General features: G+C 45.0%; 1 protein-coding gene across 4 annotated transcripts in view; it reads right to left on the bottom strand.

Moving 5' to 3' along the window:
- Positions 1-16497, bottom strand: part of Prune2 (prune homolog 2 with BCH domain) — a 261664-nt gene extending 245167 nt beyond the window's left edge. For all 4 annotated transcript variants that reach the window (XM_029472616.1, XM_029472618.1, XM_029472617.1 and 1 more), the window contains exon 1: positions 16311-16497. In XM_029472616.1, coding sequence (XP_029328476.1) covers positions 16311-16346 — 36 coding nt within the window. In that variant the 5' untranslated portion in view covers positions 16347-16497. The remainder of the gene's footprint in view (positions 1-16310) is intronic.
- Positions 16498-23274: the final 6777 nt, after the last annotated feature.

The following is a 23274-nucleotide window of genomic DNA, read 5'->3' as shown; positions in this document are numbered from 1 at the left end:
ACAGGGAATGAGAAGGGTTTTCCTAGGAGCCCTTGTTTCACAAATGTTCCCCTGATGGCTTCAAAGAATCAGCCTAGCTTCCAAAAGCCACTAACTTGGTACACAGACTCAGCCTGAAGCTCTCCTTATAGGTGGTTGTGAAAATGGCTTGTATCCAACCGTTAACTGAACAGAGAGGTGATTCATAGCAAAGACAACTGCCCAACAAGCTCATGATTTTTAATCAACATTTTTGTTTTGTGACAAGCTAACCCACTGAAATGACCACTAATATAATGCAAGGTGGTTCTATCCAGTACCCCCATCCCATCCCTACCCTACCTAGGACAGGTTGACTTCTAGCTATAAACAATTTTGCAGACTACAAATCATTCCTACTTATTAGCTTTCCTTGATGCAAAGGTGCAATAATGCAACCTTGTTCCATGAATATACCTCACAGTGCATACCTGGATTTGGAACAGAATGTAAGTCCCACGCCAGTGGTTTTCAGCATGGCCACTGGGCTTGCTTTGACTGATGAAGCGACAATGACAGCAATCATGAGTGTGCTTCTAAGACACGGCTTCAAGCTTCACATTGCCATTTGTAGTAGAGTGAGTTCTTTTCAAAGACCCTTACTCAGCTGATGCCAGGATTCTTGTCATCACCACAAGAAAAAAAAATCTCATGTCAAGTGAATGTGAAGCCAAGTTGGGACTGGGAAGGGTAAGAGTTAAACACTGATTCAAGCACAGGCATTGGAGAGAGGTACTTGGTAAAGGATAGTACGTACTCAGGTGTGATTGTGGACTTCTCAAGAGAATTGTGTTAAGTGCTTCTATAATTGCTATATGTATGGCCTGGGTGGCTGAAGGTACATCTCAAAGCACTGGTGAGGAAATATATTTTTCCCCTTTTCCAGTAAATGCAGTTAGAAAATGGCTCATGGGATGCATGGTATACAATTCTGGTGGTAAGATAAATTCATGGGCCCCAAAGGATTGCACAAGGCATTAAGACTCATTTTTACTGTAGATGAAATTTATGGTCTTGTTTGTGAAATTGCCCCCCTCCCCTAAAATTGGAGGTATACATCTGGAAAAGGAATATAGCCATATTCAGAGGTAATCACTTGGATTCTAAGTATAGACCTTGCTATCTTAACATTTTTATTTGAAATATTGCAAAGAAATATCACAGTGAGGTAGTCTTTATGCAAAAAAAATTTTTTTTGTTTGTTTTTCGAGACAGGGTTTCTCTGTGTAGCCCTGGCTGTCCTGGAACTCACTATGTAGACCAGGCTGGCCTAGAACTCAGAAATTCGCCTGCCTCTGCCTCCCAAGTGCTGGGATTAAAGGCATGCACCACCACACTAGGCTGCAAAATTTTTATAAAATTGACTCTTGGTTGGCAAGAGAACTTCAGTCATACTACAGAAGGACAAACTTCTTTCCCTTCCCACAGCCTCTTACTTTCATTGTCTTTCTGACCTCCCTCAGAAGAGATTCATCCCAATTCTGCACAGAAACTTTCAGAATCATTCCCAGGGCTGGGTTTGTAGCCCACTGTTTGAATGCTTGCTTGGGATCTAGCATGTACAAGGCCCTGGGTTTGATCCCCAGGACAAAACAAAACAAAAATCTAACTGCTGGATCCTTCCAGCTCTCTCACTCTTCTGCCACAAGGCCAGCATGTCCCAGGGGCTGTTGTTCCTTTATCCTGAACCTACAACCCAGAAGGTACTTGGCACCTGAGCTGACCTTGAATAAGGAGTGAGCAGAACAGGGAATCCATCTTTGCCTTGAAAGCTACCAGATACCCCGATTCTGCTGCTACAGCACAATTCAGTGAAATCTATACGGAGCAGTACTTAAATGATTCTAGAAAAGTCCATGTCTGCTGATCATGCTCAAAACTGAAGGAAGCTACTCTGAGCCCTCATGTTTAGAGAAACAGAATTCTGTATTAAAGGAAAAGGAACAGAAAGGCTCTAAGGTCCCACAGGAAATAAAAGTCTGAACAAGGAACACACCAAAGCAGAGTGACTAAGCAAAAGCCTTCAACAAGAAGAAAGGAAGGGCATGAATTATAAAGGAAGCCCTTAAGTAACAGCAGGACTCAAGGGAGCAAGCATCCCCAACAGAAGGGAGGGAGAGTGGGGACAGAGAAACAGAGCAAACAACCATGAAGATGGCAAAAAGCACTGCCCGAGACATGGCACCAAGGAAACAGAAGCATGGTGTAAAGTAACCAGAGACCAGGGAGAAGGGAGAGAACATACACAGTTTTCAAACAGAAAGTTTCACTCAGATGCTACTGAAGGCAAGACCCTGAGAGCAGCGGAGAACTTCACTGTGCTCCTGAGCTAGTTAAGGATCCAGCTAAGGTTCTGCATTTCTTTACTTTTCTTTTTTTTTTTAATTTAATTTTATTTGTAATTCATATTTTACACTCCATATTCCATTCCCCGCTCCTCCCTATCTATCCTCCGACTGCTCCACACCCCACACCTCCTCCCCACCCTACCCCATCTCCATGTGGAGCCCCCACCCCCCACCACACCTAACCTCTAAACTCCCTGGGGCCTCCAGCCTCTTGAGGGTTAGGTGCATCATCTCTGAATAAACGCAGACCCGGAAGTCCTCTACTGTGTGTGTGTTGGGGGCCTCATATAAGCTGGTGTATGCTGTCTGTTTGGTGGTCCAGTGTTTGAAAGATCTCGGGGGTCCAGATTAATTAAGACTGCTTGCTGGTCCTTCTACAGAACCACCCTTCTCCCCAGCTTCTTTCAGCCTTCCCTAATTCAACAATAGGGGTCAGCTGCTTCTGTCCATTGGTTGTGTGCAAATATCTGCATCTGACTCTATGAGCTGCTTGTTGGGTCCTTTGGAAGGCTGTCATGATAGATCCCTCTTTGTGAGTGCTCCATAGCCTCAGTAATAGTGTCAGGCCTTGAGGCCTCCCCTTGAGCTGGATCTCACTTTGGGCCTGTCACTGGACCTTCTCCTCAGGCCCCTCTCCATTTCCATCCCTGTAATTCTTTCAGACAGGAACAATTATGGTTCAGAGATGTGACTGTGAAATGATGTCCTGTCTTTCTGCTGGAGGTGGGCTCTATAAGTTTCCTCTCTCTACTGTCGGGCATTTCATCAAAGGTCCCTCCCTATGAGTCCTGGAAGTCTCTCACCTCCCAGGTCTCTGGTGCATTCTGGGGGGGGGGGTCCCCCCAACCTTCTATTTCCTGAGGTTTTCTGTTTACATTCTTTCTGCTGGTCTTCACTTGGGCACTTCAGCTTCTTGATTCTTTTGAGTCCTGTGGACTGTATCTTGTGTATTCTGTTTAGGCTCTGCATTTCTAAGGAAGCCAGTCCCTTCTTCAGTTCTTGTCTCCACTGTCTCCAGGAAAGCCCACTGCTTTCTCTCCTTTCTTCTTGCTGCCAGGTCCTGAGAAGCCCCAAATCCTTGTGCTTTGTATCACAAAACTAAGGGACATAAGCTAATTTTAACCCATACAACACCACAAATGAGTGTAGGGTTGGTGATTAGAACCAAAGATGATCTGCATGGAAGCACTGCTGAGTCTTTGTCCTCCCAAACCAATTACACTCCTACCGGAAGGGGGATAGCTGCATATTTATCCCCTGGGCTTACATTTCTTGTTCTAGAAGATCCGGGAGGCCTCAGGCCTCTCACAGGCAGTGTGACTGCGGTAAGGCCAGACCTCCCAGACACAGCTCCATTTCCTGTTGGCCATTATCTCCTAAAGGGGACATGAGTGGTGATTCCCACTTCCTGGCCAATCCATGACCCAGAACTCCACTATTCACACAGTGACTTTGGGCTGACAGCATCAACACCTCCTGAGAGCATGCTACAATCTGTAGTCACGAAGTCTGTGTTCTCCAAGATCTAAGATGTCCTACCTACTGGACACTCTTTTCTGAAGACTATTGTGTCCCTGTGTTTGTTGAATGCAAAGTAGGCTAAGAATCTTGGCACGGTGTTCTAGAAAGTTAAAGACATTTACTAGCCCTCTGCAGAGAGTGTGCTACATTGACATCTTTCGGCCTCAGTTTCCCCCTCTATAGAGTGGGACTAATAATACCTAAGTATTGTGGTTACAATCAAGTGTTGACCAGAGCACAGCGGATGTCAGGACTGGCAGAAGGAGATTTTAAAGGCACTCTGGGCAGAAGCAGGGGTACTAGAAATTTTGGGCATGCAAGACATGAATTTAATTTGATAGATCCTGCCTGTCCCTCAATGCTTTATGCTTTGTGGATTTTTTTTTTATAAAGCCAAAATGTATTTAGAAAAGAGTTGTCTAGCTAGGAATTTTGACATACAGCACATAATACATTTCCAGAACCGTCTGCCTCAGAGCATGCCAATATTTATGTTCATGATTTAGCATCTACACGGCACAGGCTCTGTTTGGTTTCTCTTCCCAGTGAACACTCAGAAGAAAGAAGAGTCATCTCAAGTAAATTTCCTTGGACTAGGCAAAGCCATCTCGACATGGTGTTTAGACTTACACACTGTGTACCGGCCCTTCAATTAGACCATGGGATCTCAAGGAGAAAGATCGGGATTTTCAGGGTTTTTACCCTTACAAGTTATAAAGCCTAGATTAATCCTGAACCTGACTTCCCTAAGCTAAAACTATTCATTAGTTCATCAATAAAGAACTTGTTGGGGAGGAGGGTTAGAATAGAGGAAAAAGAGAGGGTGAGCTAGAGAGAATGGAAGGAAGGATTTGATCAGATCACATGCCTTTCCTGCAGCAGGGAAAGAGCTTTGATTGTAGGCAATTAAACTTCGTTCCCACATCGAACTCTCAAGGAGATCAACAGAACTGGCATCTATATTGTCCCATGACAGGTATATCAGATAAGCCCGCAGATTCTTCACAGCCCCCGTCTCTCGGGCACCTCTTCCCATTCTTGGTGACATTTGGTCTCCAGACCCTGTGGTACTCAGCATGCTTCTACCAATGACACATTCATTAATCTCACACTTGCTATTGCACATCAGAATCTGCCACGCTAACCTCCAAAGCTCAGTGTGTGTATTCCTATGTGAGGACTTCCCTGTCACCTGGTCTCCTCCCGGAAAAGTGCCCTGTATTTTAATTCCATCATTCTTTAAAAAATATTTTACATTTATTTATGTTTATTTTATGAGTCTGAAAGTTTTCCCTGCATGGATATGTGTGAGGCATGCACATGCTTGGTACCTGATGCCTGTGGAGGTCAGAAGAAGGCACTGGATCCCCTGACACAGAGGTAATGGATGGTTTTGAACCACCATGTAAGTATCAGAAGTTGAACCTGGGTCCTCTGCAAGAGCAATAAGTGCTCTTACCTGCTGAGCCATCTCCATGGCAACCACCATCATTCTCCTTTATGCAGATGAGCCCAAGCTGCCATCTCACCAGGACCTTCAGACCATCTTTTGAAAGGATGGACCAACTTTTTGGCCCCACAGATGCTGGGAAATCAGAAAAGGCATCCTTCACTTAGCTCTCCTACTAAAGTCCTTGTTAAGGCTGTATGTCCTTGGCCAAGGCTGTACTTCATCTCTCTGATCCCATTCTCATCTATGATACAAACATTAATAGCAATTATGAACTGAATACTATGTTCTGAATTACTAGCAATAACAGTATCCTTCAATGTTTTTAAGGGAATTGATTTTGGAACCCTGAGGCTACCAAAGGCCGTAGATGCTCAAGTCTCCTATATAATGAGAGAAAACCACCTAAGACCACAACCCTCCTGAGAGACCTTTGACATTGAAGAGTGACAAAGGAAAGGGATGTCATGTTCTTCAGTAGTGTAGCCAATCAAAATTTGCCCATGCTACAGTAATTGAGACCCCACCCATACAACCGCATTTAAATTTAGTTGATCCAATACACGTGGAAGCAAGAGTAAGATTTGTTGAGAAGGAGGGCTTCAGTGCATGAAGGAGTGAGGATGAATTCAATAAGAACCAGCGAAGACGCTGCCCTTTTCGCTATAGGCCTCTAGCCACCAACAAGGAAAGGCCAGCAAGGTTTTGATGGCCTTTTCTCTGGTAGCCAAGGAGAGATAGAAGATGTTTCTTCAATTGGGGTAGGAAGCCAATCCAATCTACCTTACTACAAGCCAGGCGAGATTGAAATTCAGAAAATAAAGAGTTCAGAGACTGAGGGTGGCATTGGCTAGGAAAGGGCTTAATCAGGCCCTGAGCTGGACCTCCAGCATAGAAGACAAAACTCAGTAGACAATGATGTTCAGACAGTGACCCCTAGCCTCTGAAGAGAGGGGCCCAGGGTACTTCTATCCTGGGAGCAGCCAGGTGTGTGTTGTCCTCTTGGATATACCCATAGGCTATAAACAGCTGGACTGAATTGACCATCTGCCTTTCTGCATTCTTAGAGCCAGGTGCTGGCCTGGCCAGATGACCATGTCTGTGAAAACATGCCTGAAGAAGGCAGAGAATGTATGGTTTGGACAGGTTTCTGTTTCTGCCCTTTATGGGGGAAAAGGCAGGAAGTCCAACATGAACATTTCTCTATATGCAAAAGTCATTCATTAATTTATATAAGAAATGTTTTCACAGGAAAAATCTGGGCTTTATTAAATGAATAGGCTTCCTTTTTAAAGAAGGTGGGTCCTTATAGGTCTTGATTTTTCAACTAAAGAAAAATGTGATTCCTAAATAGGGCTCCTTCATAAAAACCCTCCCAAATATTTGACAGACTGGCAAGAGTTTGCCCTGCATCCTTCTAAGGCTTTGCCCGAAGGCCGTTTCATGCACACGGTCTTGGCTATGTTCTCCTAGAGTCCAGAATCAAGTGAATTATTGCTTCAAGGTGGGAGTTGAGGTGAATACTCACATCTCAGGCATGCCAAGGACTCATGCCTCCCCACAGCTCATATTTATAGTACCATTACCCTCCGCACTAACTCATGATCACTTGTGATAAATACATTTCACAAACCTACCTGCTTGACTCATGAGGCCTCACCGGACAGCAAAAGCTCATTCTCCATGCAACTGCTTCTTCCTTTTTCTCTCTTAGTCCTCTTAATAAAAATTATTTTTCTGAAATTGCTTACACACCATAACTTTCCTCTTAAACAGTACACCAAGATTACAGATCTTTCCCCCTTGGCTACTATAATGGATGGATGGATGGATGGATGTGACATCAGAGTTGGTATGTCACCCACGGGTTAGACTCATCCGTAGAACTATTTACCTCACACTAAATGCAATGTACACACCAAAGGCCTAGGCTTACTTCTTTAAGATACTGTTTGATTAGCTTTTGTTTATACTGTACTTCCATCAGAATCAATCAGCAACTTCTATCATCTACTCTGGAGAAAAGCAAACGCAGTTTTGTGGCAAAGAGCTTATTAAGGTGCTAGTGCATGTGATGGGAGCTGACTGCTGTGTGTTCTTACCAAACCCAGGCCTTGCCCTGAGCAATCTTGAGGTGTCTTCTCACAGACAGAAGACAGAACTTGCAGGATTCTCCTGTGAAAAGTTTAACAGTGGGTGTGATGGTTAGTTTGAATTTTCAACTTGACACAGTTTAGAATTACCCAGGAAAAGAGCCTCAATGAGGAATTGTCTAGATCAGGTTGGCCTGTGCACAAGTGTATGCATGCTTTTCTCGATCATATTAATTGGAGTGGAAAGACCCATCCACTGTGGGGGACACCATTTCCTGGGCAAGGGAACTCTTTATGAGAGTGGGAAACTCAAGCCGGCCACTGGCATGCTCCTGACTATGAATGTCATGTAACTTAACAGCATCAAGTTCCTGCCACCTTGACTTCCCCATGATGATGGACTGGAACCTGGAACTGTGAGCCAAATAAACCCTTCTCCCTTAAGTTGGCTTTGTCAGTGTATTTTATCACAGCAAAAGGAAATGAAACTGAGACAGTCCCCAGTATGTTTCAGTAATCAATTTCAGCTGTCCGAAGGAAAGCTACCTCGGCTGAATTTCCCCATGCTGGACAGACTTTGGGCTGGCACAGGCTGCCAGAGAATTGAGCTTAGACAGGGGAATTGCTGGCTTTGAGACTCCTCCTGTGCTGGGTTTCGGGTTTTCTTCTAAGCTGCATCACCACGCACACTTCACTTCCCCTGAATCTTTTTGTCCCTCCCTTTTCTCTTTCCTCCCTTCTGATTCCGTCTTTTGTTCACTTTCTCCTTTGCTTTACTCTGCATGCTGAGCACAACCATTAGTTCTCTGTGGCACCGCCACAGGAGCATGCTGGAAAGCCAGTGCAGGCTGGGCACAAGACAGCAGCAGCAACACAACTCTCCTTCAAGCTGTGCCCACTGCAGGTCACCACTCCTTACAGGCAGCCATCAAAGTAACCACAACGTGCTCCCCAGGTCAGTCAAAACCCTGAGACCCTCTGCCTAACCAAATAGTGCTCCCATGACCTTAGCGCTTATATATTGTTTCCCATTTTAGCCTCTTACAATGCATTTTTATTATTAAACTTCATCAAATACCTACACTAGTTCCAGTTATACTAAAAACTAGTCATATTCTCTGTCCTCCAAAAAACTTGCCAGTTACTTCTTCTCCTTTGGGCACGCAACCTCACAGCTTATCTCATTACAAACGTGCAATAGTGTTGCTTGATTGTTCAGTTGTCCAAGGCTTTTAATATAAAACCCACAGCACAGAGATGTGACCTTCCCTATCTCCGGGGCTTGATAGTGTTAAACAAAGCAAATTCCTCTTAGAGCTACAACAGATATTCTGGTTGAAATAAAGTGAGATAAGAATTGCCCCCATTTCTGTGACAGGGAGCAGGGTTGTCTGTGACACAGAACAGGGTTTCTCTTTGACAGTGAATAGGCTTTCTTGTCCACTAGTGGCCCTTGCCACCTTTCTGCTACCATGGATGGAGACCATGGCTTCATTTTGACATGTGCCCACCTGCTGTAGCATTAGAAAGGGGATTCTCTTCTCCTTCTCACTTCCCAAACAGGAAACTCAAGACTCAAGAAGGCAAAGTACTCAAGATGGTGTGGCTGTTAGCTGGCAATGTCAGAGTCAGGATCTGCAATCGGGCATCTGGCTGCAGAACCCACATGCAGCGGCAATGCTGCAGTCAGGGACAAGAAACATGGATCAGAAGGCTGCCCAAGGTGCTTCCAAACCCAGAACTCATGAACTAGGAAAATCTAAGTTCCTATTCAAGGTAAGTAGCTTCTCCCATGGTTGTCTAGCACTCATAGTTCAAGGTCGCAAATGCACAATTGTGTGTCCCTTAGTGTCTTCGGGGAGGTCAGCAGACACAGAGGATAAGAACACAAGCTTTGGATTCTGTCCATATCTATTTCAGCTACTGGTTTGAAGGGCTCATCCAAGTTATCTTTTACAAAAAAAAAAAAAAAATCTAGTTCTCAGATGTGAGCAAATGAACCCTAGCTAGACATAATTTATTGTTAACATACATTCAATCCCAGATATATTATCATAAAGTATATTTATTATGTATTCTTGCCAGGAGTTAGAAGAATAAGCCAAATCATAATAAAGATACCTTTTATTTTAAAAGGAGTAAAAAAATAAAAACTACAAAGGAAATTTTATTTCTAAAATAGTAAGCTTAGGAAATTAAATGTCATTGTGCTTGGCTCCAAAACATGGACTATTACATACATAAACCTATACAGATTTTGCACATGAATACAAAGATGTCTAGACTTTTCCATTATAAGGTCGTCAGCATTCCTGGGAAATTCAGGTCACAGCCTGAGAGTTACATGAAGTAAGTGGATGATCACTGTTATGCCCTGCTTCAGCCCCAGCGGCTGGGCAAGAACTCTGGTTCAGAGCTCTTCATAAATTTGTTCCATGTATGATATGTGCAGTGCTAAGTATGGATGTCCCTGGCCCATCAAAAAAAAAATGTTGTACCATTGCTCTTACTCTCTGGGATGTTGAAAGTCTTCCCAGCCGACCTCTCTGATGCTTTTAGTAATAATGTATGTGCACAGAGCAAGTTGGGCGAGCTGGGATTGGAGACCATCCAACTTTTTCTCTCCAAACCACACTACAGAAGTCTGGATCTAACAATTCCATTATTCCTTCATTTACTAGTTGTGGCTCTACAAAGATTTGCCTTATATATGCCCCTTCCCCCCATGCTTTGGTTCTGTCAATATTTACGTATCCCAAGCACCTAGGGATAACAGCTAGCATCGTAAGGACATTTTGTGTTACCATGTGCAAAGCATTGCATAGCTCCCCACCTTCTTGCCAATGAACCCGGCATCTTGCAGACTGTTAACCAGTCCTGCTCCAGATTTAGACCGGAGAGCATTTAGACCATCCAGCTCTTAATTTTTATTGAGCCACTGAATTCTGACATGCCTTGACTGGGACTCTTGATTTATGGCTTCATTCATTCTAAAAAAGACATATCCAAGCATCTAGCACCATGCCAGGTTACAGAAATACAATGGTAAGCAAAAATCATGTGGGGGCCCCACTCTCTACTCTTAGAACACCGGCATTAATCAAACATGCCCAATATAATGACAAACTGAGATAGAAGATTTAAAAGCATATTTTTTAAAGGCTGGTGTACAGACAAGAAGAGGGCAGGGTAGGCAGGGAGGATTTCCTTTCTTCACCTCATTTGAAGAAGTGGCAGCTGCTATATAAGCCAAAGGTAAAGGCAGAGGAGCCAGAAGAGGGTAATGGCATTGTTGTGCTAAGGATGTTATTCATACTCTAAGAGAGATGGAAAGTAACCACAAGATTTTAAGATGGAGAAATTGGTCGAGAGGCTACAGCAATGCTCAAGGTTTTAAGTGAGGAGGGGTGGAGGGTGGATAGAAGATGCTTTCAGCTCTGAGTGCCAGATCCATTTGAGGCTCCTTTGCAGCCTGAGAGCTATTGTAGAATTCCAGTATGTTGGTCATTGCAGTCAAGGGTGAAGGAGAGGCTGTTTCCAGATGCATAAACTGGATGACCCACAATGCCCTTCATTATCATAATGTCCTATAGCAGGAGAGCAGCTTGGGAGTGAGTGGAGAGGGGAGTCATTGCTCTAAGCTCCGTGCTAAGAGCCATAGTCATCTCATTTTGATTATACAAAAACAAAACAAAAAACAAAAAACAAAAAAAAACAAACAGAAAAACCACACACACACAAAGTAAATACCATTATATATTTCTCAGCTTTAAAGCTACCTCTGTGGGTCTAACTTTTCAGGGCAATAGAGAGCTCCATTGGCTTCACTACGTCTCTCAGGATGAATACTTTCCCTCTCTGGACACCAAAGCCCAAAGGTCAAAGAAAGGATCTGGGGTGATGCCAGAGCCTATGAATAGACTATTTTGGTATCTCAGATAGGGAAGCCACATGGCTGTGCAGGCTGTGTACGGCATGAACCCAGAGGTACTATGTATGTCAAGGTCTACATGAATGCCACCGCCTTCATAACCAGTCTAGCCTCTTTTCTGTTTTCTCCAAACAACTACAAACTCTGTGACTCCCCAGTCACCCTAGGAGCCAAGAAGAGTCAATGACCAAAGCCATGTCATATTCATTGCCTATTGGCTCTCTCCTCTTTTACAGCTTTTTTTCAACCCCACCATCCCATTCCCATTCTTTCCTGTTAAGATGGAACTCTGGAGAAAGGGGCATGCCAAGAAAGCATGAGCTTTTTTTCACGAAGACACCATGCCTTGCAAGAGTGTCTCAGATTGGTGCTCCAAACTCAAAAAAAAAAAAAAAAAAAAAAAAAAAAAAAAAAAAAAAAAAAAAAAAACCAAAAAACAGCAATATCCACTCAAAGAAACAGTGCTTAGTGGCAAGCAGGCTACACCAAACCTGGCCGCTTTTTTTAGGTGACATAAAATATCCCCAAACCACAGACTGAAAAGTACCCTGTCCATTGATCACATGCCCTCCAGGACCCAAGCTGCTGTGTAAATAGCAATGGGCAGCTCTTTTCTTTGAGACAGACCACTGCACTCTGACATCGGGTTGCTGGGAAAAGGTATGGTCTGATTGTTTTTTAAAGGTCCTGAGGCTAAAGCAATTCTCAGCTGCTGGTCTGGATTATTCCACAGTGAGAAATGGAGATGACTTTTTACCTAGTCAAGGGCTCATTTCTCACCAGCCCACAAGCAGATGATACTGCACTCACAGAATTGGTTTAGAAGCCTGATTTCCTGTTCATAAATGCTCCGAGCAGAGGGCAGTGACTCAAGCAGGGAATGGTAGAGTATGACTGTAAACCCAGAGATAGAGAGGCAGAGTTTCAAAATCTCAAGGCCATCCTGGTCTACAAGAGACCCTACCTCAAAAAATCAAAACAGGAAAACGGTTCCTGAACTCATGCTTGGTGGAAACCAATCCTGTGACCCCAGATCAGAATACTTAAGAGTTCCATTATTATTGCCCCTTACCACTGTGGTCCTTTCCCAAATGCTTCTTAAAAATCTCTTTTCGGGGTTCTGAGAAATGGCTCCATGGGTAAAGGATGACAAACCTCAGTTTGATCTCTGGGACCCACATAGGGATAAGAGAGGACTAACTCCCGCAAATTGTCCTCTGACCTCCACACATAGGTGTGTGTGCACGCCTGTGCACGGCACTTCTTTCCAAGGCAGTTGTTCAGGAAGAGTTGAATCTGTGAATTCTTGTTCCAGTGTTATACATCCCTGAGTATACACTAACAATCAGCCCACACTGCATTTGTCTCCTCTAGAAGTCCCACTGCGGACATGAGTGCCTCAGCTGTCACTGCTGACGTGGCAGATGTGCCCCTGGTCTGCAGGCATGACGCCACATTCACTTTACAAACAGCATTCCTTGGATATCGGATGTGTCCTGTTTTTCTAGAAGCAGCAGATGACCCTCCAAGGCTGACTCATGACCTGGTGTGGGAGGCAGCGGTCTCCACCCACCAGCAGCTGTGTAAATTGCATCAGCTCGTGGTATCTGGATGTACAGGAGGCTCAGCAACTGGTCTACTCAATATGGGCACTCTGGCTTCTTGCCAGACAAATGCCACGGCTCTCTATTCACCCACAGGTTATCATCCCTTGGTTATAGTTATAATTCCTCCCCCAAAGTTCATGATAACTTGAAGTTTACTTCCATGAATTAGTTCTTGACCTGAACACTCTTCTGAGAGGAATTCTGGGAACCTGGGAACATTTCCCAAATCACAGGCAGGAATCCCTTCTTCCCCACCTTCCCTCTTCAAGCTCTCCTACACAGGAATAGTGTAAGTAAGAAAGACATAAACATACAAACCGTTAATAGAACAGAAAGCGAGGTAGAACCTGAATGGGCTGATCTGAACTTCAGAACTGTTTCTGCCTCTGTTCCAAGTCTGCATGGACGGGTAGGGGAAGAGCCAGGGAATGCTGGCAAAGAGAAGAAAAATGTCTTCTCCCTTTCGTTTCAATATCCAGCAGTGGCCATGGAGAACAGAAGCATAGCTGCGTTCTCATGGGGTTTGGAAGGCATCTCCATCCACACAATAGTAGCTCCCCTTGGCTGCGGTTGCCCTTGGCTTGGTCCTTGCTCTCATCCTCTTACTGGACTCATCTCCTCCTTCTAGTTTAATATAGGGCCTGGAATGAAAACCGTCTCCTCTCAACAATGACGAATACCAAATGGTCTTAAGAGGGGAAAGCAGAGAAATCTCTCCAAAGTGTTTTGTTTGTTGGTTTGGTTTACGGAGCCAGGGGTGGGACTGAGACCTTCCATGGGTTCTCTCCTTTGAAATCTTGTCTCACCAAGGTTTTCAGGCTGTCTTGAACTCATTCTATAGCCCAGGCAGGCCTCAACCTTGTGATTCTCCTGCCTCCAAGTTGCTAGTTTCTGGGATTGCAGGCCTAACCAGGCTCAGAGCTCCCAAGTTTTGGTTCTTAGAGAATATAACCATGGCTCATAGCAAGGCCACTTCCTAGTCTGAAGTCTTCATTGTCTCCTGAAAGTAGCCAGCCCATGTTTAAACCTCAAAAGGAACCTCAACCATTTTAAACCATTCAAAGATACAGCTACAATCTATCAAAATAAATAACAAAACAAGAGGAAAATCTGGCAATCAGGCGGCTTTAAGTATCATATAGATCAATCTATATTAACTTTGAATAGGAAACAGCTTATCTACAGTTCTGTTCTAATTACGAGTCTAACAAAAGTTAAGTACAAAAATCAGAACAGTAAATTTCTTTTCCTTACAAGGCTTTCCAGAGCATTCCCAGAGCATGGAATTTTGGAAAGCCTACTATTTTACTATGAATAAACTTTTCAAAAACAAAAGGCATGTTGACAGACATATTTCACCAAGGAAAACACCACTTAAAGTGGTGGTTCTCCTAACGCTGCAACCCTTTAATACAGTTCCTCATGTTGTCGTGGCCCTCAAACATAAAATGATCTCTGATGCTACTTCGTAATTGTAATTTTGCTTCTGGTGTGAATTGCAATGTAGGTATCTGATATGCAGGATATCTAATATGCAACTCCCAAAGGGGTCACTACCCCTTATCAGTTGAGAACAACTTCTTCTTGAATATTGTATATTAAGCATGAATTTTATTATTGAAAACGTTTATTAGGAGAAATGTGTGGTGGCCAAAAGTGAACACACACATTTTTGGAGGCTGAGTGAGAAAGGTTAATTGTAATTTCTAGCCAGAAGTCTATTCTAAGAAAAGACCAATTTAGCTATAATTGTTCCTCTGGCTAATGCAGGAAGCTGGTAACAATTTCAAACAACCTCCTTTTTCCAGTTCTTTTTTTTTTTTAATGATGTAGAGCAATTGGTCGTCTAATGAAGGGACTCAGTAAATAAATTAGACATCACTTTCAGCTGATGATTCTGAAAGCGAATCTCCATTCCAGGAATTGTTCAGAAATGAGACTCACAGCGGACCACACAGTCTGAACATTACTGTTAGAAACCAAGACAACATATATGATGGACCATAGCCTCTGTCCCAGACTCTGCATTCATACTCGGTCCCTATCTGCTGACACACAGGCACATCCCACAAGCTTCCAGGGTTGACTTCACGTTTCCAACATCTTTCTCCTATTCCTAGGTGAGCTGAGCCTAAGACACAAGGCAGCGACTGAGTTTCTGCAGTAAATGGCTTTCTTTTCTTTTTCCAGTGTATCTTAGTGAAACTTCTAAGGGGTCAAAACCCACAGAAGTGATCAGACACTTTCTCAAATCTGAAACTAATCCTCCCAAACACTGCTGGTTGCCAGTCTGGAAGTCGGGATGGACTAAAGGCAGGAAACAAAGTATCAGCTTTAATCAACCTCAATGGCCTCTTTTTAAAAAGAAAGATGTCTGCACTTGATGCTCTGGTGGCCCTCCCTGCCCTTTGTTTTGCCCGATGACATCCTGCCTTATATTGGAGGCACCACCTCAACAGACTTTTAGTAGCTTCTTCTGTGAGGGTTTAAAGGTAACAGGCATCATACATTATGTATTTTCTCTTATGCCAAACCCATAAAGGTACTTTTGGTCTTCACAAAAGGTACACTTTCTAAATAAGCCTCCCTTTTGTTTTTTAAGTGCCAAGACTGAAACATTTCCTTTATGGTCATTATTATTATTGCCATGCTAGAGAAAAGTGCCTCTCCTGTTCCGAATGGGTAGCAAATGTGGAAACACAATGAAATTGCAGTTTATTGTTTACATTTTCAGACAGAAAAAATGCACAAGACCATCATGCAGGGCTCTCCCCTCAGCCCCATCAACCTCCGAATGAAGCCCCCTCAACCTTCAGCCTCTGCCACAGGGTGTGGAGAATACCATGGAATGCCTCTAAGTTCAGCTCTGAGCAGGCTCTGAGAGTTGCCACCCTGATCCAGGCAGAGCCCTGGCCCTCACAAGGGCTTTGCCACTCCCAGCCTAAGTACTGTCCCAGGGCTAGGTTCTTCCTTTTCACACCTACAGGTCTTGCATCTGGGGAAAGCTGGACTTTTTTCCTCCCGGAGGATCACCACCCTCCTTCACCCACTGTCCTTCGAAAGCAAACTCTCTCAGGACTGAGGCTCAGGAGACCAGTCACATCAGTTCAGACAGGCCTCACCACTCCACCTCTGCACCTTGCCTGACTGCGGAGGAAGATCGCTGAGACTAGAGTTGCAGATGTTCTTCGCTGGTGCAGCTTGCACACACAGACAAGTAATCCGCAAAGTTGTTTTCACCCTCCTCATCCTCCTCTGCTGCGCATCCTTTCCTCCGGACTCCAGCGGCACACACCCACACTCAGACACACATACACACGCACCCCTGCAGCTTCAATTTACCAGTTTAGATTTGGCGCGTTGCAAAAATTCTTCCATGTCTCTGCTAGGGACTGGGACCAGGGGTCCAGATGGAGAGCGCCGAGAGAGAAGAGCTGCGGTGGACTTGAGCGGGATCTCCAGAAAGTGGTCGCTTTGCGCAGGGACCAGCCGCTCCCTAGGCGGGCCGGCCGGGACTGAGCCCTCCTTGCTTCCTCTGGGCGGCTTGCCCAGCCCACGCCCCGCGGCAGCTCCAGCTCCGACTCTGTCCTAATAAGGAAAGTGGGTGTGCCGCCCGGGAGCCCAGGGACCGCCACCAGCTTGCTGGCACGCGCCTGGGGGCCCTGACGCGGGGCAGCTGGTGGGGGTGGCGAGGGGCTCCTTGGCCAATCGCAGAGCCCCGCGGTGGCCTCCTGACGCGGTGCGCTGAAAGATGCTGCAACCATGGACAGCGCCCAGAAGTGCATGCCAAGTGCCAGGCAGGGTCTGCTGCAGTGACACTGCTGCAGGCCTCAAGGCAGCCAGCAGCCAGCAAGGAAAGGTGGGAAGAGGGGCACTGGCCCCAGGAGGAGGTCTTGTCCTCGGCCAGCGCCTCTCTGGCTGGCTGGCACTGTACTGAGTGCCCCAGTGGTCACTTAATGAGCTGGTCTGTTGCCCTGGCCCAGAATGCACTCAGGGAGAGTGGCTGGAGCTGGGAGGAAGAGAGGGAGGGATCAAGGAAGGGAGGGCAATATTGCTGAGCTAAAAGCATGCGACCTTGATGGCTATTAACCAGCTGGGAGGTTGTGTAGGCTGCAACTTTTCTCCCTACCCTACAAGCATACCCATCTAGCAATCGACATCTGCAGCTCAGCACAAAGTAGATTAGATGCCTTTGCGTCGGCCCTGCGGCTAATGGATAGCTATGTTCTCGGACAGCCTCTGTATACTCTGGATATGTATGTTCAGGGAAAGCTGAGCAGCACAAGACGGCAGTTTCACAGGCCAGCATCGTGAGCCTCACTGAGCTGATTAGAAATGTACTCTTGGCCCCCACCCACTAAACATGTGTCAGCTTCTCTACACCATTCTCAGATATGTCTATGTACACTCACATTTAAGAAGCACGGCAGCAAGCATCTACATCTGCAGCTATGAGCTTATTCTATACCAGGGAGGTCTGTGTACATTTGTTACTCTTACTTAGGTTCCCAGACTCCTTTATTCACAGAGTGTTTGCACACTGCCTGTAAGAATCCCATTGCCTTCTCCTTAGCCCATAATGCCTGACTTAACACCTCATGCCTCAGCACAGAGGTGTTCTCTAGCCTGTCTCAGGGTCCTGTTCCTGTCCAACTAAATCAGCATCAAGCGATGTGAAGCCACCGGATCAGCCTGGTGTCAGTGGGCTGTCCATGAAATGCAGCCATGAAGCTCAGATTTCTAATGAACTCCAGCACGCGTCTGGATCATTGACAAGATAATGAAACAGAGATTTCTGGACCACATTTGCAATTTCAAATCTGCCTGTGTGTGCTTGAGGCTGTGTCGATCTACCAGTCTCCCAAGGTTTGCACAGGTTTGGCTTCCAGGGGTCAAGCTTGTTGTTCACCGTGGCTCCCTGACACATTCATTCACGGGTGGAATCACTGCCCTTTCTGCATTTTCTATTAGCAACTTGGGTTTTCTACTGTGCTATAAGTTGCTTGAGTGCACGGTTACATCCTCTCACAAGCTGTGAGCTCCACAGAAACCTCACCTACCTCATTCATAGCTGGGTCTCTAACACGACACGTGTTATGTGTTTATAGGCCCTCAGCTAGACATAGGCTAATGGATAAATGTGTGTGTGAGAAGAGTGGTTTTGTGCGGGGGGGGGGGGGGGGGGGGGCGTGTTTTGTTCTTTCTAACTCTGAGTCTCTGTTACTTTCTNATGGATAAATGTGTGTGTGAGAAGAGTGGTTTTGGGCGGGGGGGGGGGGGGGGGGGGGCGTGTGTTGTTCTTTCTAACTCTGAGTCTCTGTTACTTTCTCACTCTTGGCATGCACTTATACATTTCTTAATCAAATCATTTTTCATTCGGAAAACCCTAAAGAGAAGAAACCATCAGAGTCATCTGATGCAATTAGAGGGAAGCAGTGGGAGTCTAAAGCTCCAGGGTGAGTTCAGGTGATGAGCCGTGTGGGAAGCGGTAGATCCTATCTGCTTTCTCTGCTGACTTAAAGAACTTAAAACCATACAGATAAAATAGTGCAGACAGTTTCACTAACACTATAGAGAAATAGCTAGAGAATTCTTTTAGCCTCTGGCTCCACTGGAGGATTTAGCGAATGTCGCATGGTACTGTTTTATGCCTCTGACCCTTTTCTTTATTCTTTTTCTCTCTTTTCCTCCTTTCTTTTTCTTTTTCTTTTTTTCTTTTTCTTTTGCTTTTCCTTTTCTTTTTCTTTTTCTTTTGCTTTTCCTTTTCTTTTTCTTTTTCTTTTTCCTTTTCTTTTTCTTTTTCTTTTTCTTTTTCTTTTTCTTTTTCTTTGTCTTTGTCTTTGTCTTTTGAGAAAGGACCTTGAGTTCGTGGTAATTCTTATTCCTTAGCCTCACAAGTACTATGATTGCAGATGGGTAATCTGGCTCCGACTTTTGAAGCACATTCTAGGTAGGATATTACACAGCCTAGAAGTAGCAAAACTTTCCCTGATGGTTTCAAATGTCAAAATCTTTCTGCCCTATTTTTTTTTCTGCTAACAGTGACCCTTCAAGTGTTTGCCAAATTGCCCTGCTCATAAAGTCTTTCCAAATTTGATCACCTCTACTATTTTACTGAGGCCGGGGCAAAAATTCCCACAATCTCAGTGGCTTAAGACAATATAAATTCATTATCTTATAGTTCTGTAGGTTGATGATCCAATACAAGTCTTGCTGGGCTAAAGCAACTTGTCAATATGGTTGTATTTCTCCTGGAGGCTCTAGGAAAAACTCCTTTTTGTTGTTGTTGTTGTTTTGTTTTCTTTTCTTTTCTTTTCTTTTTCTTTTTCCGGCAACTAGAAGCTTCTGTATTCCTTGATGTGTGGCCCCTTCATCCTTAAAACCAACAACATCTCATTTCTCTGATGACTCTCCAGCTTCTTCCATCCCTTTTCTATACTGAGACTGGGCTCAGGTTACTATGCATGCTAAGCAAGCATTCTGCTGCCAAGCTACATCTCCACCCTCTCAAAATATTTGACACAGGGGTCTCAGTAAGTTATCCCACCTGACCTTGAACTCACTCTGTAGCTAGGCAGATCTTGAGTTTCCAGTCTTCCTTTCTGCCTCAGCCTCCTGGATATTTGGGATTATGAGCTGGTACAACCAAATGTTCTAGGGTATCAACCAGAGAAGACTACTTAAACATGGAGTTAAGTCCATAGAAAGTCTTTATTAGCTACCCAGGGTTTCTGAGATCCCAATGTAGCCCCAAGCCTTTTGTAGGCTGCACTTTTAAGCACAAAAACCCTATCCTGTTGAAATACTTCCGCATTTCTTGTCACAACAGTAAGCCAGCACCAGAACTATATAGTTCTTTCATGTTTTTTCCTTCAACATAGTCTTGGCTCTGCTCGGGTTACTATATCTAATTCACAATGCATAAGGCATGATCCAGGTCTTCAATAAGCTCAGAGAGTAGTCACTGTCGTGCAGTGCTAAATGCAGCAGCTGAGAAGTGGATCTGGATTCGGTACTAGTTGTGATGTAATACAGCACAGCAGATAACGTCTGTGTCCTTATCCTTGATTTATGCAGTGCACTAAATAAGGATAACAATTCTTTGACATTGCTCCTATGAGAACTCAAATCTATATTCTCTCTCCTTGAGCCTAGAACAATTCCACGACTCTACAAACAGTCAAATACTGTGGAAGACGATATCTTGTCCATATCTTAAAATGTCGGCTTCTCAAATTTTTACTTCTTGAAATATATACACTCTTGGAAGCTACCTTATGGGGTAGGGAAGCTAGAGCCATCTTAGGGGAAGTCCCAGTCACAGAGGAGCAGGGGCTGCTGTGACCAGTTGCCAGCCATGTAGAGAGAGTTGTCTTCTCATCTCCAGCCCAAGGATTCTAACGTGGAATAAAGGTAAACAGGGCCTGCTGGGCTCTGGCCAGAATCCGAGCTGGACACTTACACACTAAGCAATTATTAGTGCACTTGTGGGACCATGAAAGGCAGCCTGATTTCTGGTCGAGCTACGTTCAAAGCCCGGAGACCCCCGCAGATTAATCTGCCAGGGACAGAAGACCCATTTGCCATGCTCTCAGACATGCGCTCTGGACACAAGGACCCAGCCCCATAATTCTGTGGCCATCAGTCACATAGGCTATAGCCAGGTAAGCTCCTCCCCACAGTTACCCTGAAACAGCAAGGTAGCCCAGCCAACCATAAAAGGGGCTGCTTGGCCCCTCCTCTCTCTCTCTTAAGCTCTTGTTCTCTTACCTCTCCCTCTCCTTCTCCCCCTCCCTTCTCCTCTCTCTCCACATGGCCATCCTCCTCTCTTCTCTCTCTCTCTCTCTCTCTCTCTCTCTCTCTCTCTCTCTCTCTCTCTCTCTCTCTCTCTCTCTCTCTCTCTCTCTCTCTCTCTCCCCCCTACAATAAAGCTCTAAAACCATAGACTGCCTCCTTTCATCTATATTCACCATGTTGGAGTAATGGAATAAGTCTTCCCCTCAGAGACACGTTTCCAGCCGCCAGACCAGACCAAGGACTCTTTCCCACACAGGAACCACCGAGCACCTTCCCCTGTGCCCCGGGGGACTACTGCCACCCTGGGGCCCCCACCCATTCTCAACTTTTCTGCAGTGTCCAGCGACATCTTATGATGCCCAAGAGCTAGAACCTGTCGTCACTGGCTTCCATGAGGCCCAGGGACCCTGGACTGCTCCCTCTTCACCCCCTCAGACTGGAGTTCCATGGCTTCCCACAGCCAGACGCCCACTCAGTGGTGTGGAGAGCGTGCAGCAGTCTCCTGTGTCCACCCCCGAGCTTTGGCAGGACCAAGTCCAGTGCCCGACATGCACTAAGCACTAACAAACTTTTGTCTCTGTGCCTCAGTACCTCCTTTTATAAAGCTGTAATAACTTCCTCCCTTTATAGTCATTGTGCAGCTCACCTATAATCTCATAAGCAAGAGGCCCTGCTCCTAGTCAGCAATGCCATCCTTGCCCTTGCAGTGACTTCAGTGGAAGGGGGGCTCTTCCATGAAGCAATGGGCAGTCTCTGCTGCATTGGGAATGGATCAACAGTCACTGACATGAAACGACCCCCACTGCATAACGCTGTGTACAGGTTTGCTTCTTCAGTGCCTGGATTGCACAGAGTTGGCGAGCTTGTTTCCAGAAAGGCACCACAGGTGTTTCTCAACAGCAACACATCCACTCGCACAGCTGGTGGTGACATTTAAGTTTCTCAGAGCCTGTGTCCTTCACATTCCCATTTACTCTACTCCCATGGGACACCTGATCTTTCATCACAGACTCTCATGTGAATCCTGTACCTACATCCACCTCCAAGTATTCTTATTGTTATTAACACCATCATAAGGGCACCTTGATAGTTTTCCTTTCAGACCTGCCTTTTCAACAGAGGGGAAGGTAACAGTGGCTATCTCCTTGGTTACAAACATCAACTGGCATATGCTATCCTCTTTAAAATGAAATTCAAGGAGCGTAGCAGATGCTGAGTCACCGACTGTGTACATTTCCATGTCTTCTACCCCACTGGCCATCCCATCCCAACCCCCATGCCCTAACCGGTGTAGTCCCCTTGGTACCAAAAGACTGACCTGTTACCTACTTTGAACTCACTGCTGTGATACAGGAAGGAACTGCATCTCCAATTGAATTTGGCTAGAAAGAGTTGGAGGCTTGTTTGAGGATGGGAGGCAGACAAAGCTTTATTAGTCTGAATCCTTTGTTCAGCTTCCCGGCATCTGAGAAATGCCTGGTTTTTATCCTTTGAATGGTCAGATGTGACACATTTTGACAAACAGTAGTGAGAGGGATTACTTTTTAAATGTGTTTTGGCAAGGCTATAAAATTCTTTAAAGATGGGGTTTGTGAGGCTTGTTTTCTTTCTTTTTTTTTTTAAAGAAGATTGCTCATATAGCTGTTATGTTCCCTCTGCTTCTGCTAAGAAAGAAGAAAGGACTAACAGGACTTGAACTAGACAGGGCCTAGCTCACTCAGGAGAATATCCTGAGAGTCAAATGTCCAGCCTTTGAACAGGGCACACAGGGCTTGCGTCATTTCTGGGAAGCACAGACATCTTGTGGAGTAATGAATTTAATTTGAAAGGACAGCAGAGAGGGCAAGTGCTCTGAGTCACCGGGACAACGGGCAGCGGCTGTCACTTCAAAATCTGCAGCTGTTGACAAATGAAGCCTGGGGCTGGAAAGTCTCCCCTTCCTCAGCCATCCGTCTAAGGCCAGAGTGTTCAGGTCTTACATACTCTCTTCCTGCAGTTCCCTTCAAAACAATACCGTCCGTTTCACAGTGGTAGTGAGAGGTGAGGCCTTGGGTGACGTTACCTTCACAGATGACTTAGTCCCCCCTAGAATAGGGTGTTAGGGAAGATGGAGCAAGGTTCAGCTTATCCAGGCCTTTGGTTTCCTCTCCTTGTGAGCCCTTTTGTACACACTCCTACCATTTTGACTCCACTTCATCAGACCCAAGAAAACACCAGCAGAGGGTCTTCAGACCTCCAGGCTGTGAGTCAAAAAACAAAACCAAATAAAAACAAGACAAAACAAAAACAAGACAAAACAAAAAACAACAACAAAAATAAATAAATAAATACCTCTGTATTTTGCAAGCATATAGGCTATGGTATTTTGTTTTAGCAATTCAAAACAGAGAAACAGTTGGTGTGAAGTTTTGCTCATGGCTCCATCAGATATTGCCTTTAGGAAAGTATTTGGCAAGGGAATTGGAATGCTGATAATTTTCAAGGTCTGAGATTCTACTCACATGAGGTC

The sequence above is a fragment of the Mus caroli genome, chromosome 19 (assembly GCF_900094665.2).
Source record: "Mus caroli chromosome 19, CAROLI_EIJ_v1.1, whole genome shotgun sequence".
Taxonomy (NCBI): Eukaryota; Metazoa; Chordata; class Mammalia; order Rodentia; family Muridae; genus Mus; species Mus caroli.
The sequence above is the reverse complement of the archived record's forward strand: the minus strand, read 5'-3'. Positions and strand labels throughout refer to the sequence as shown.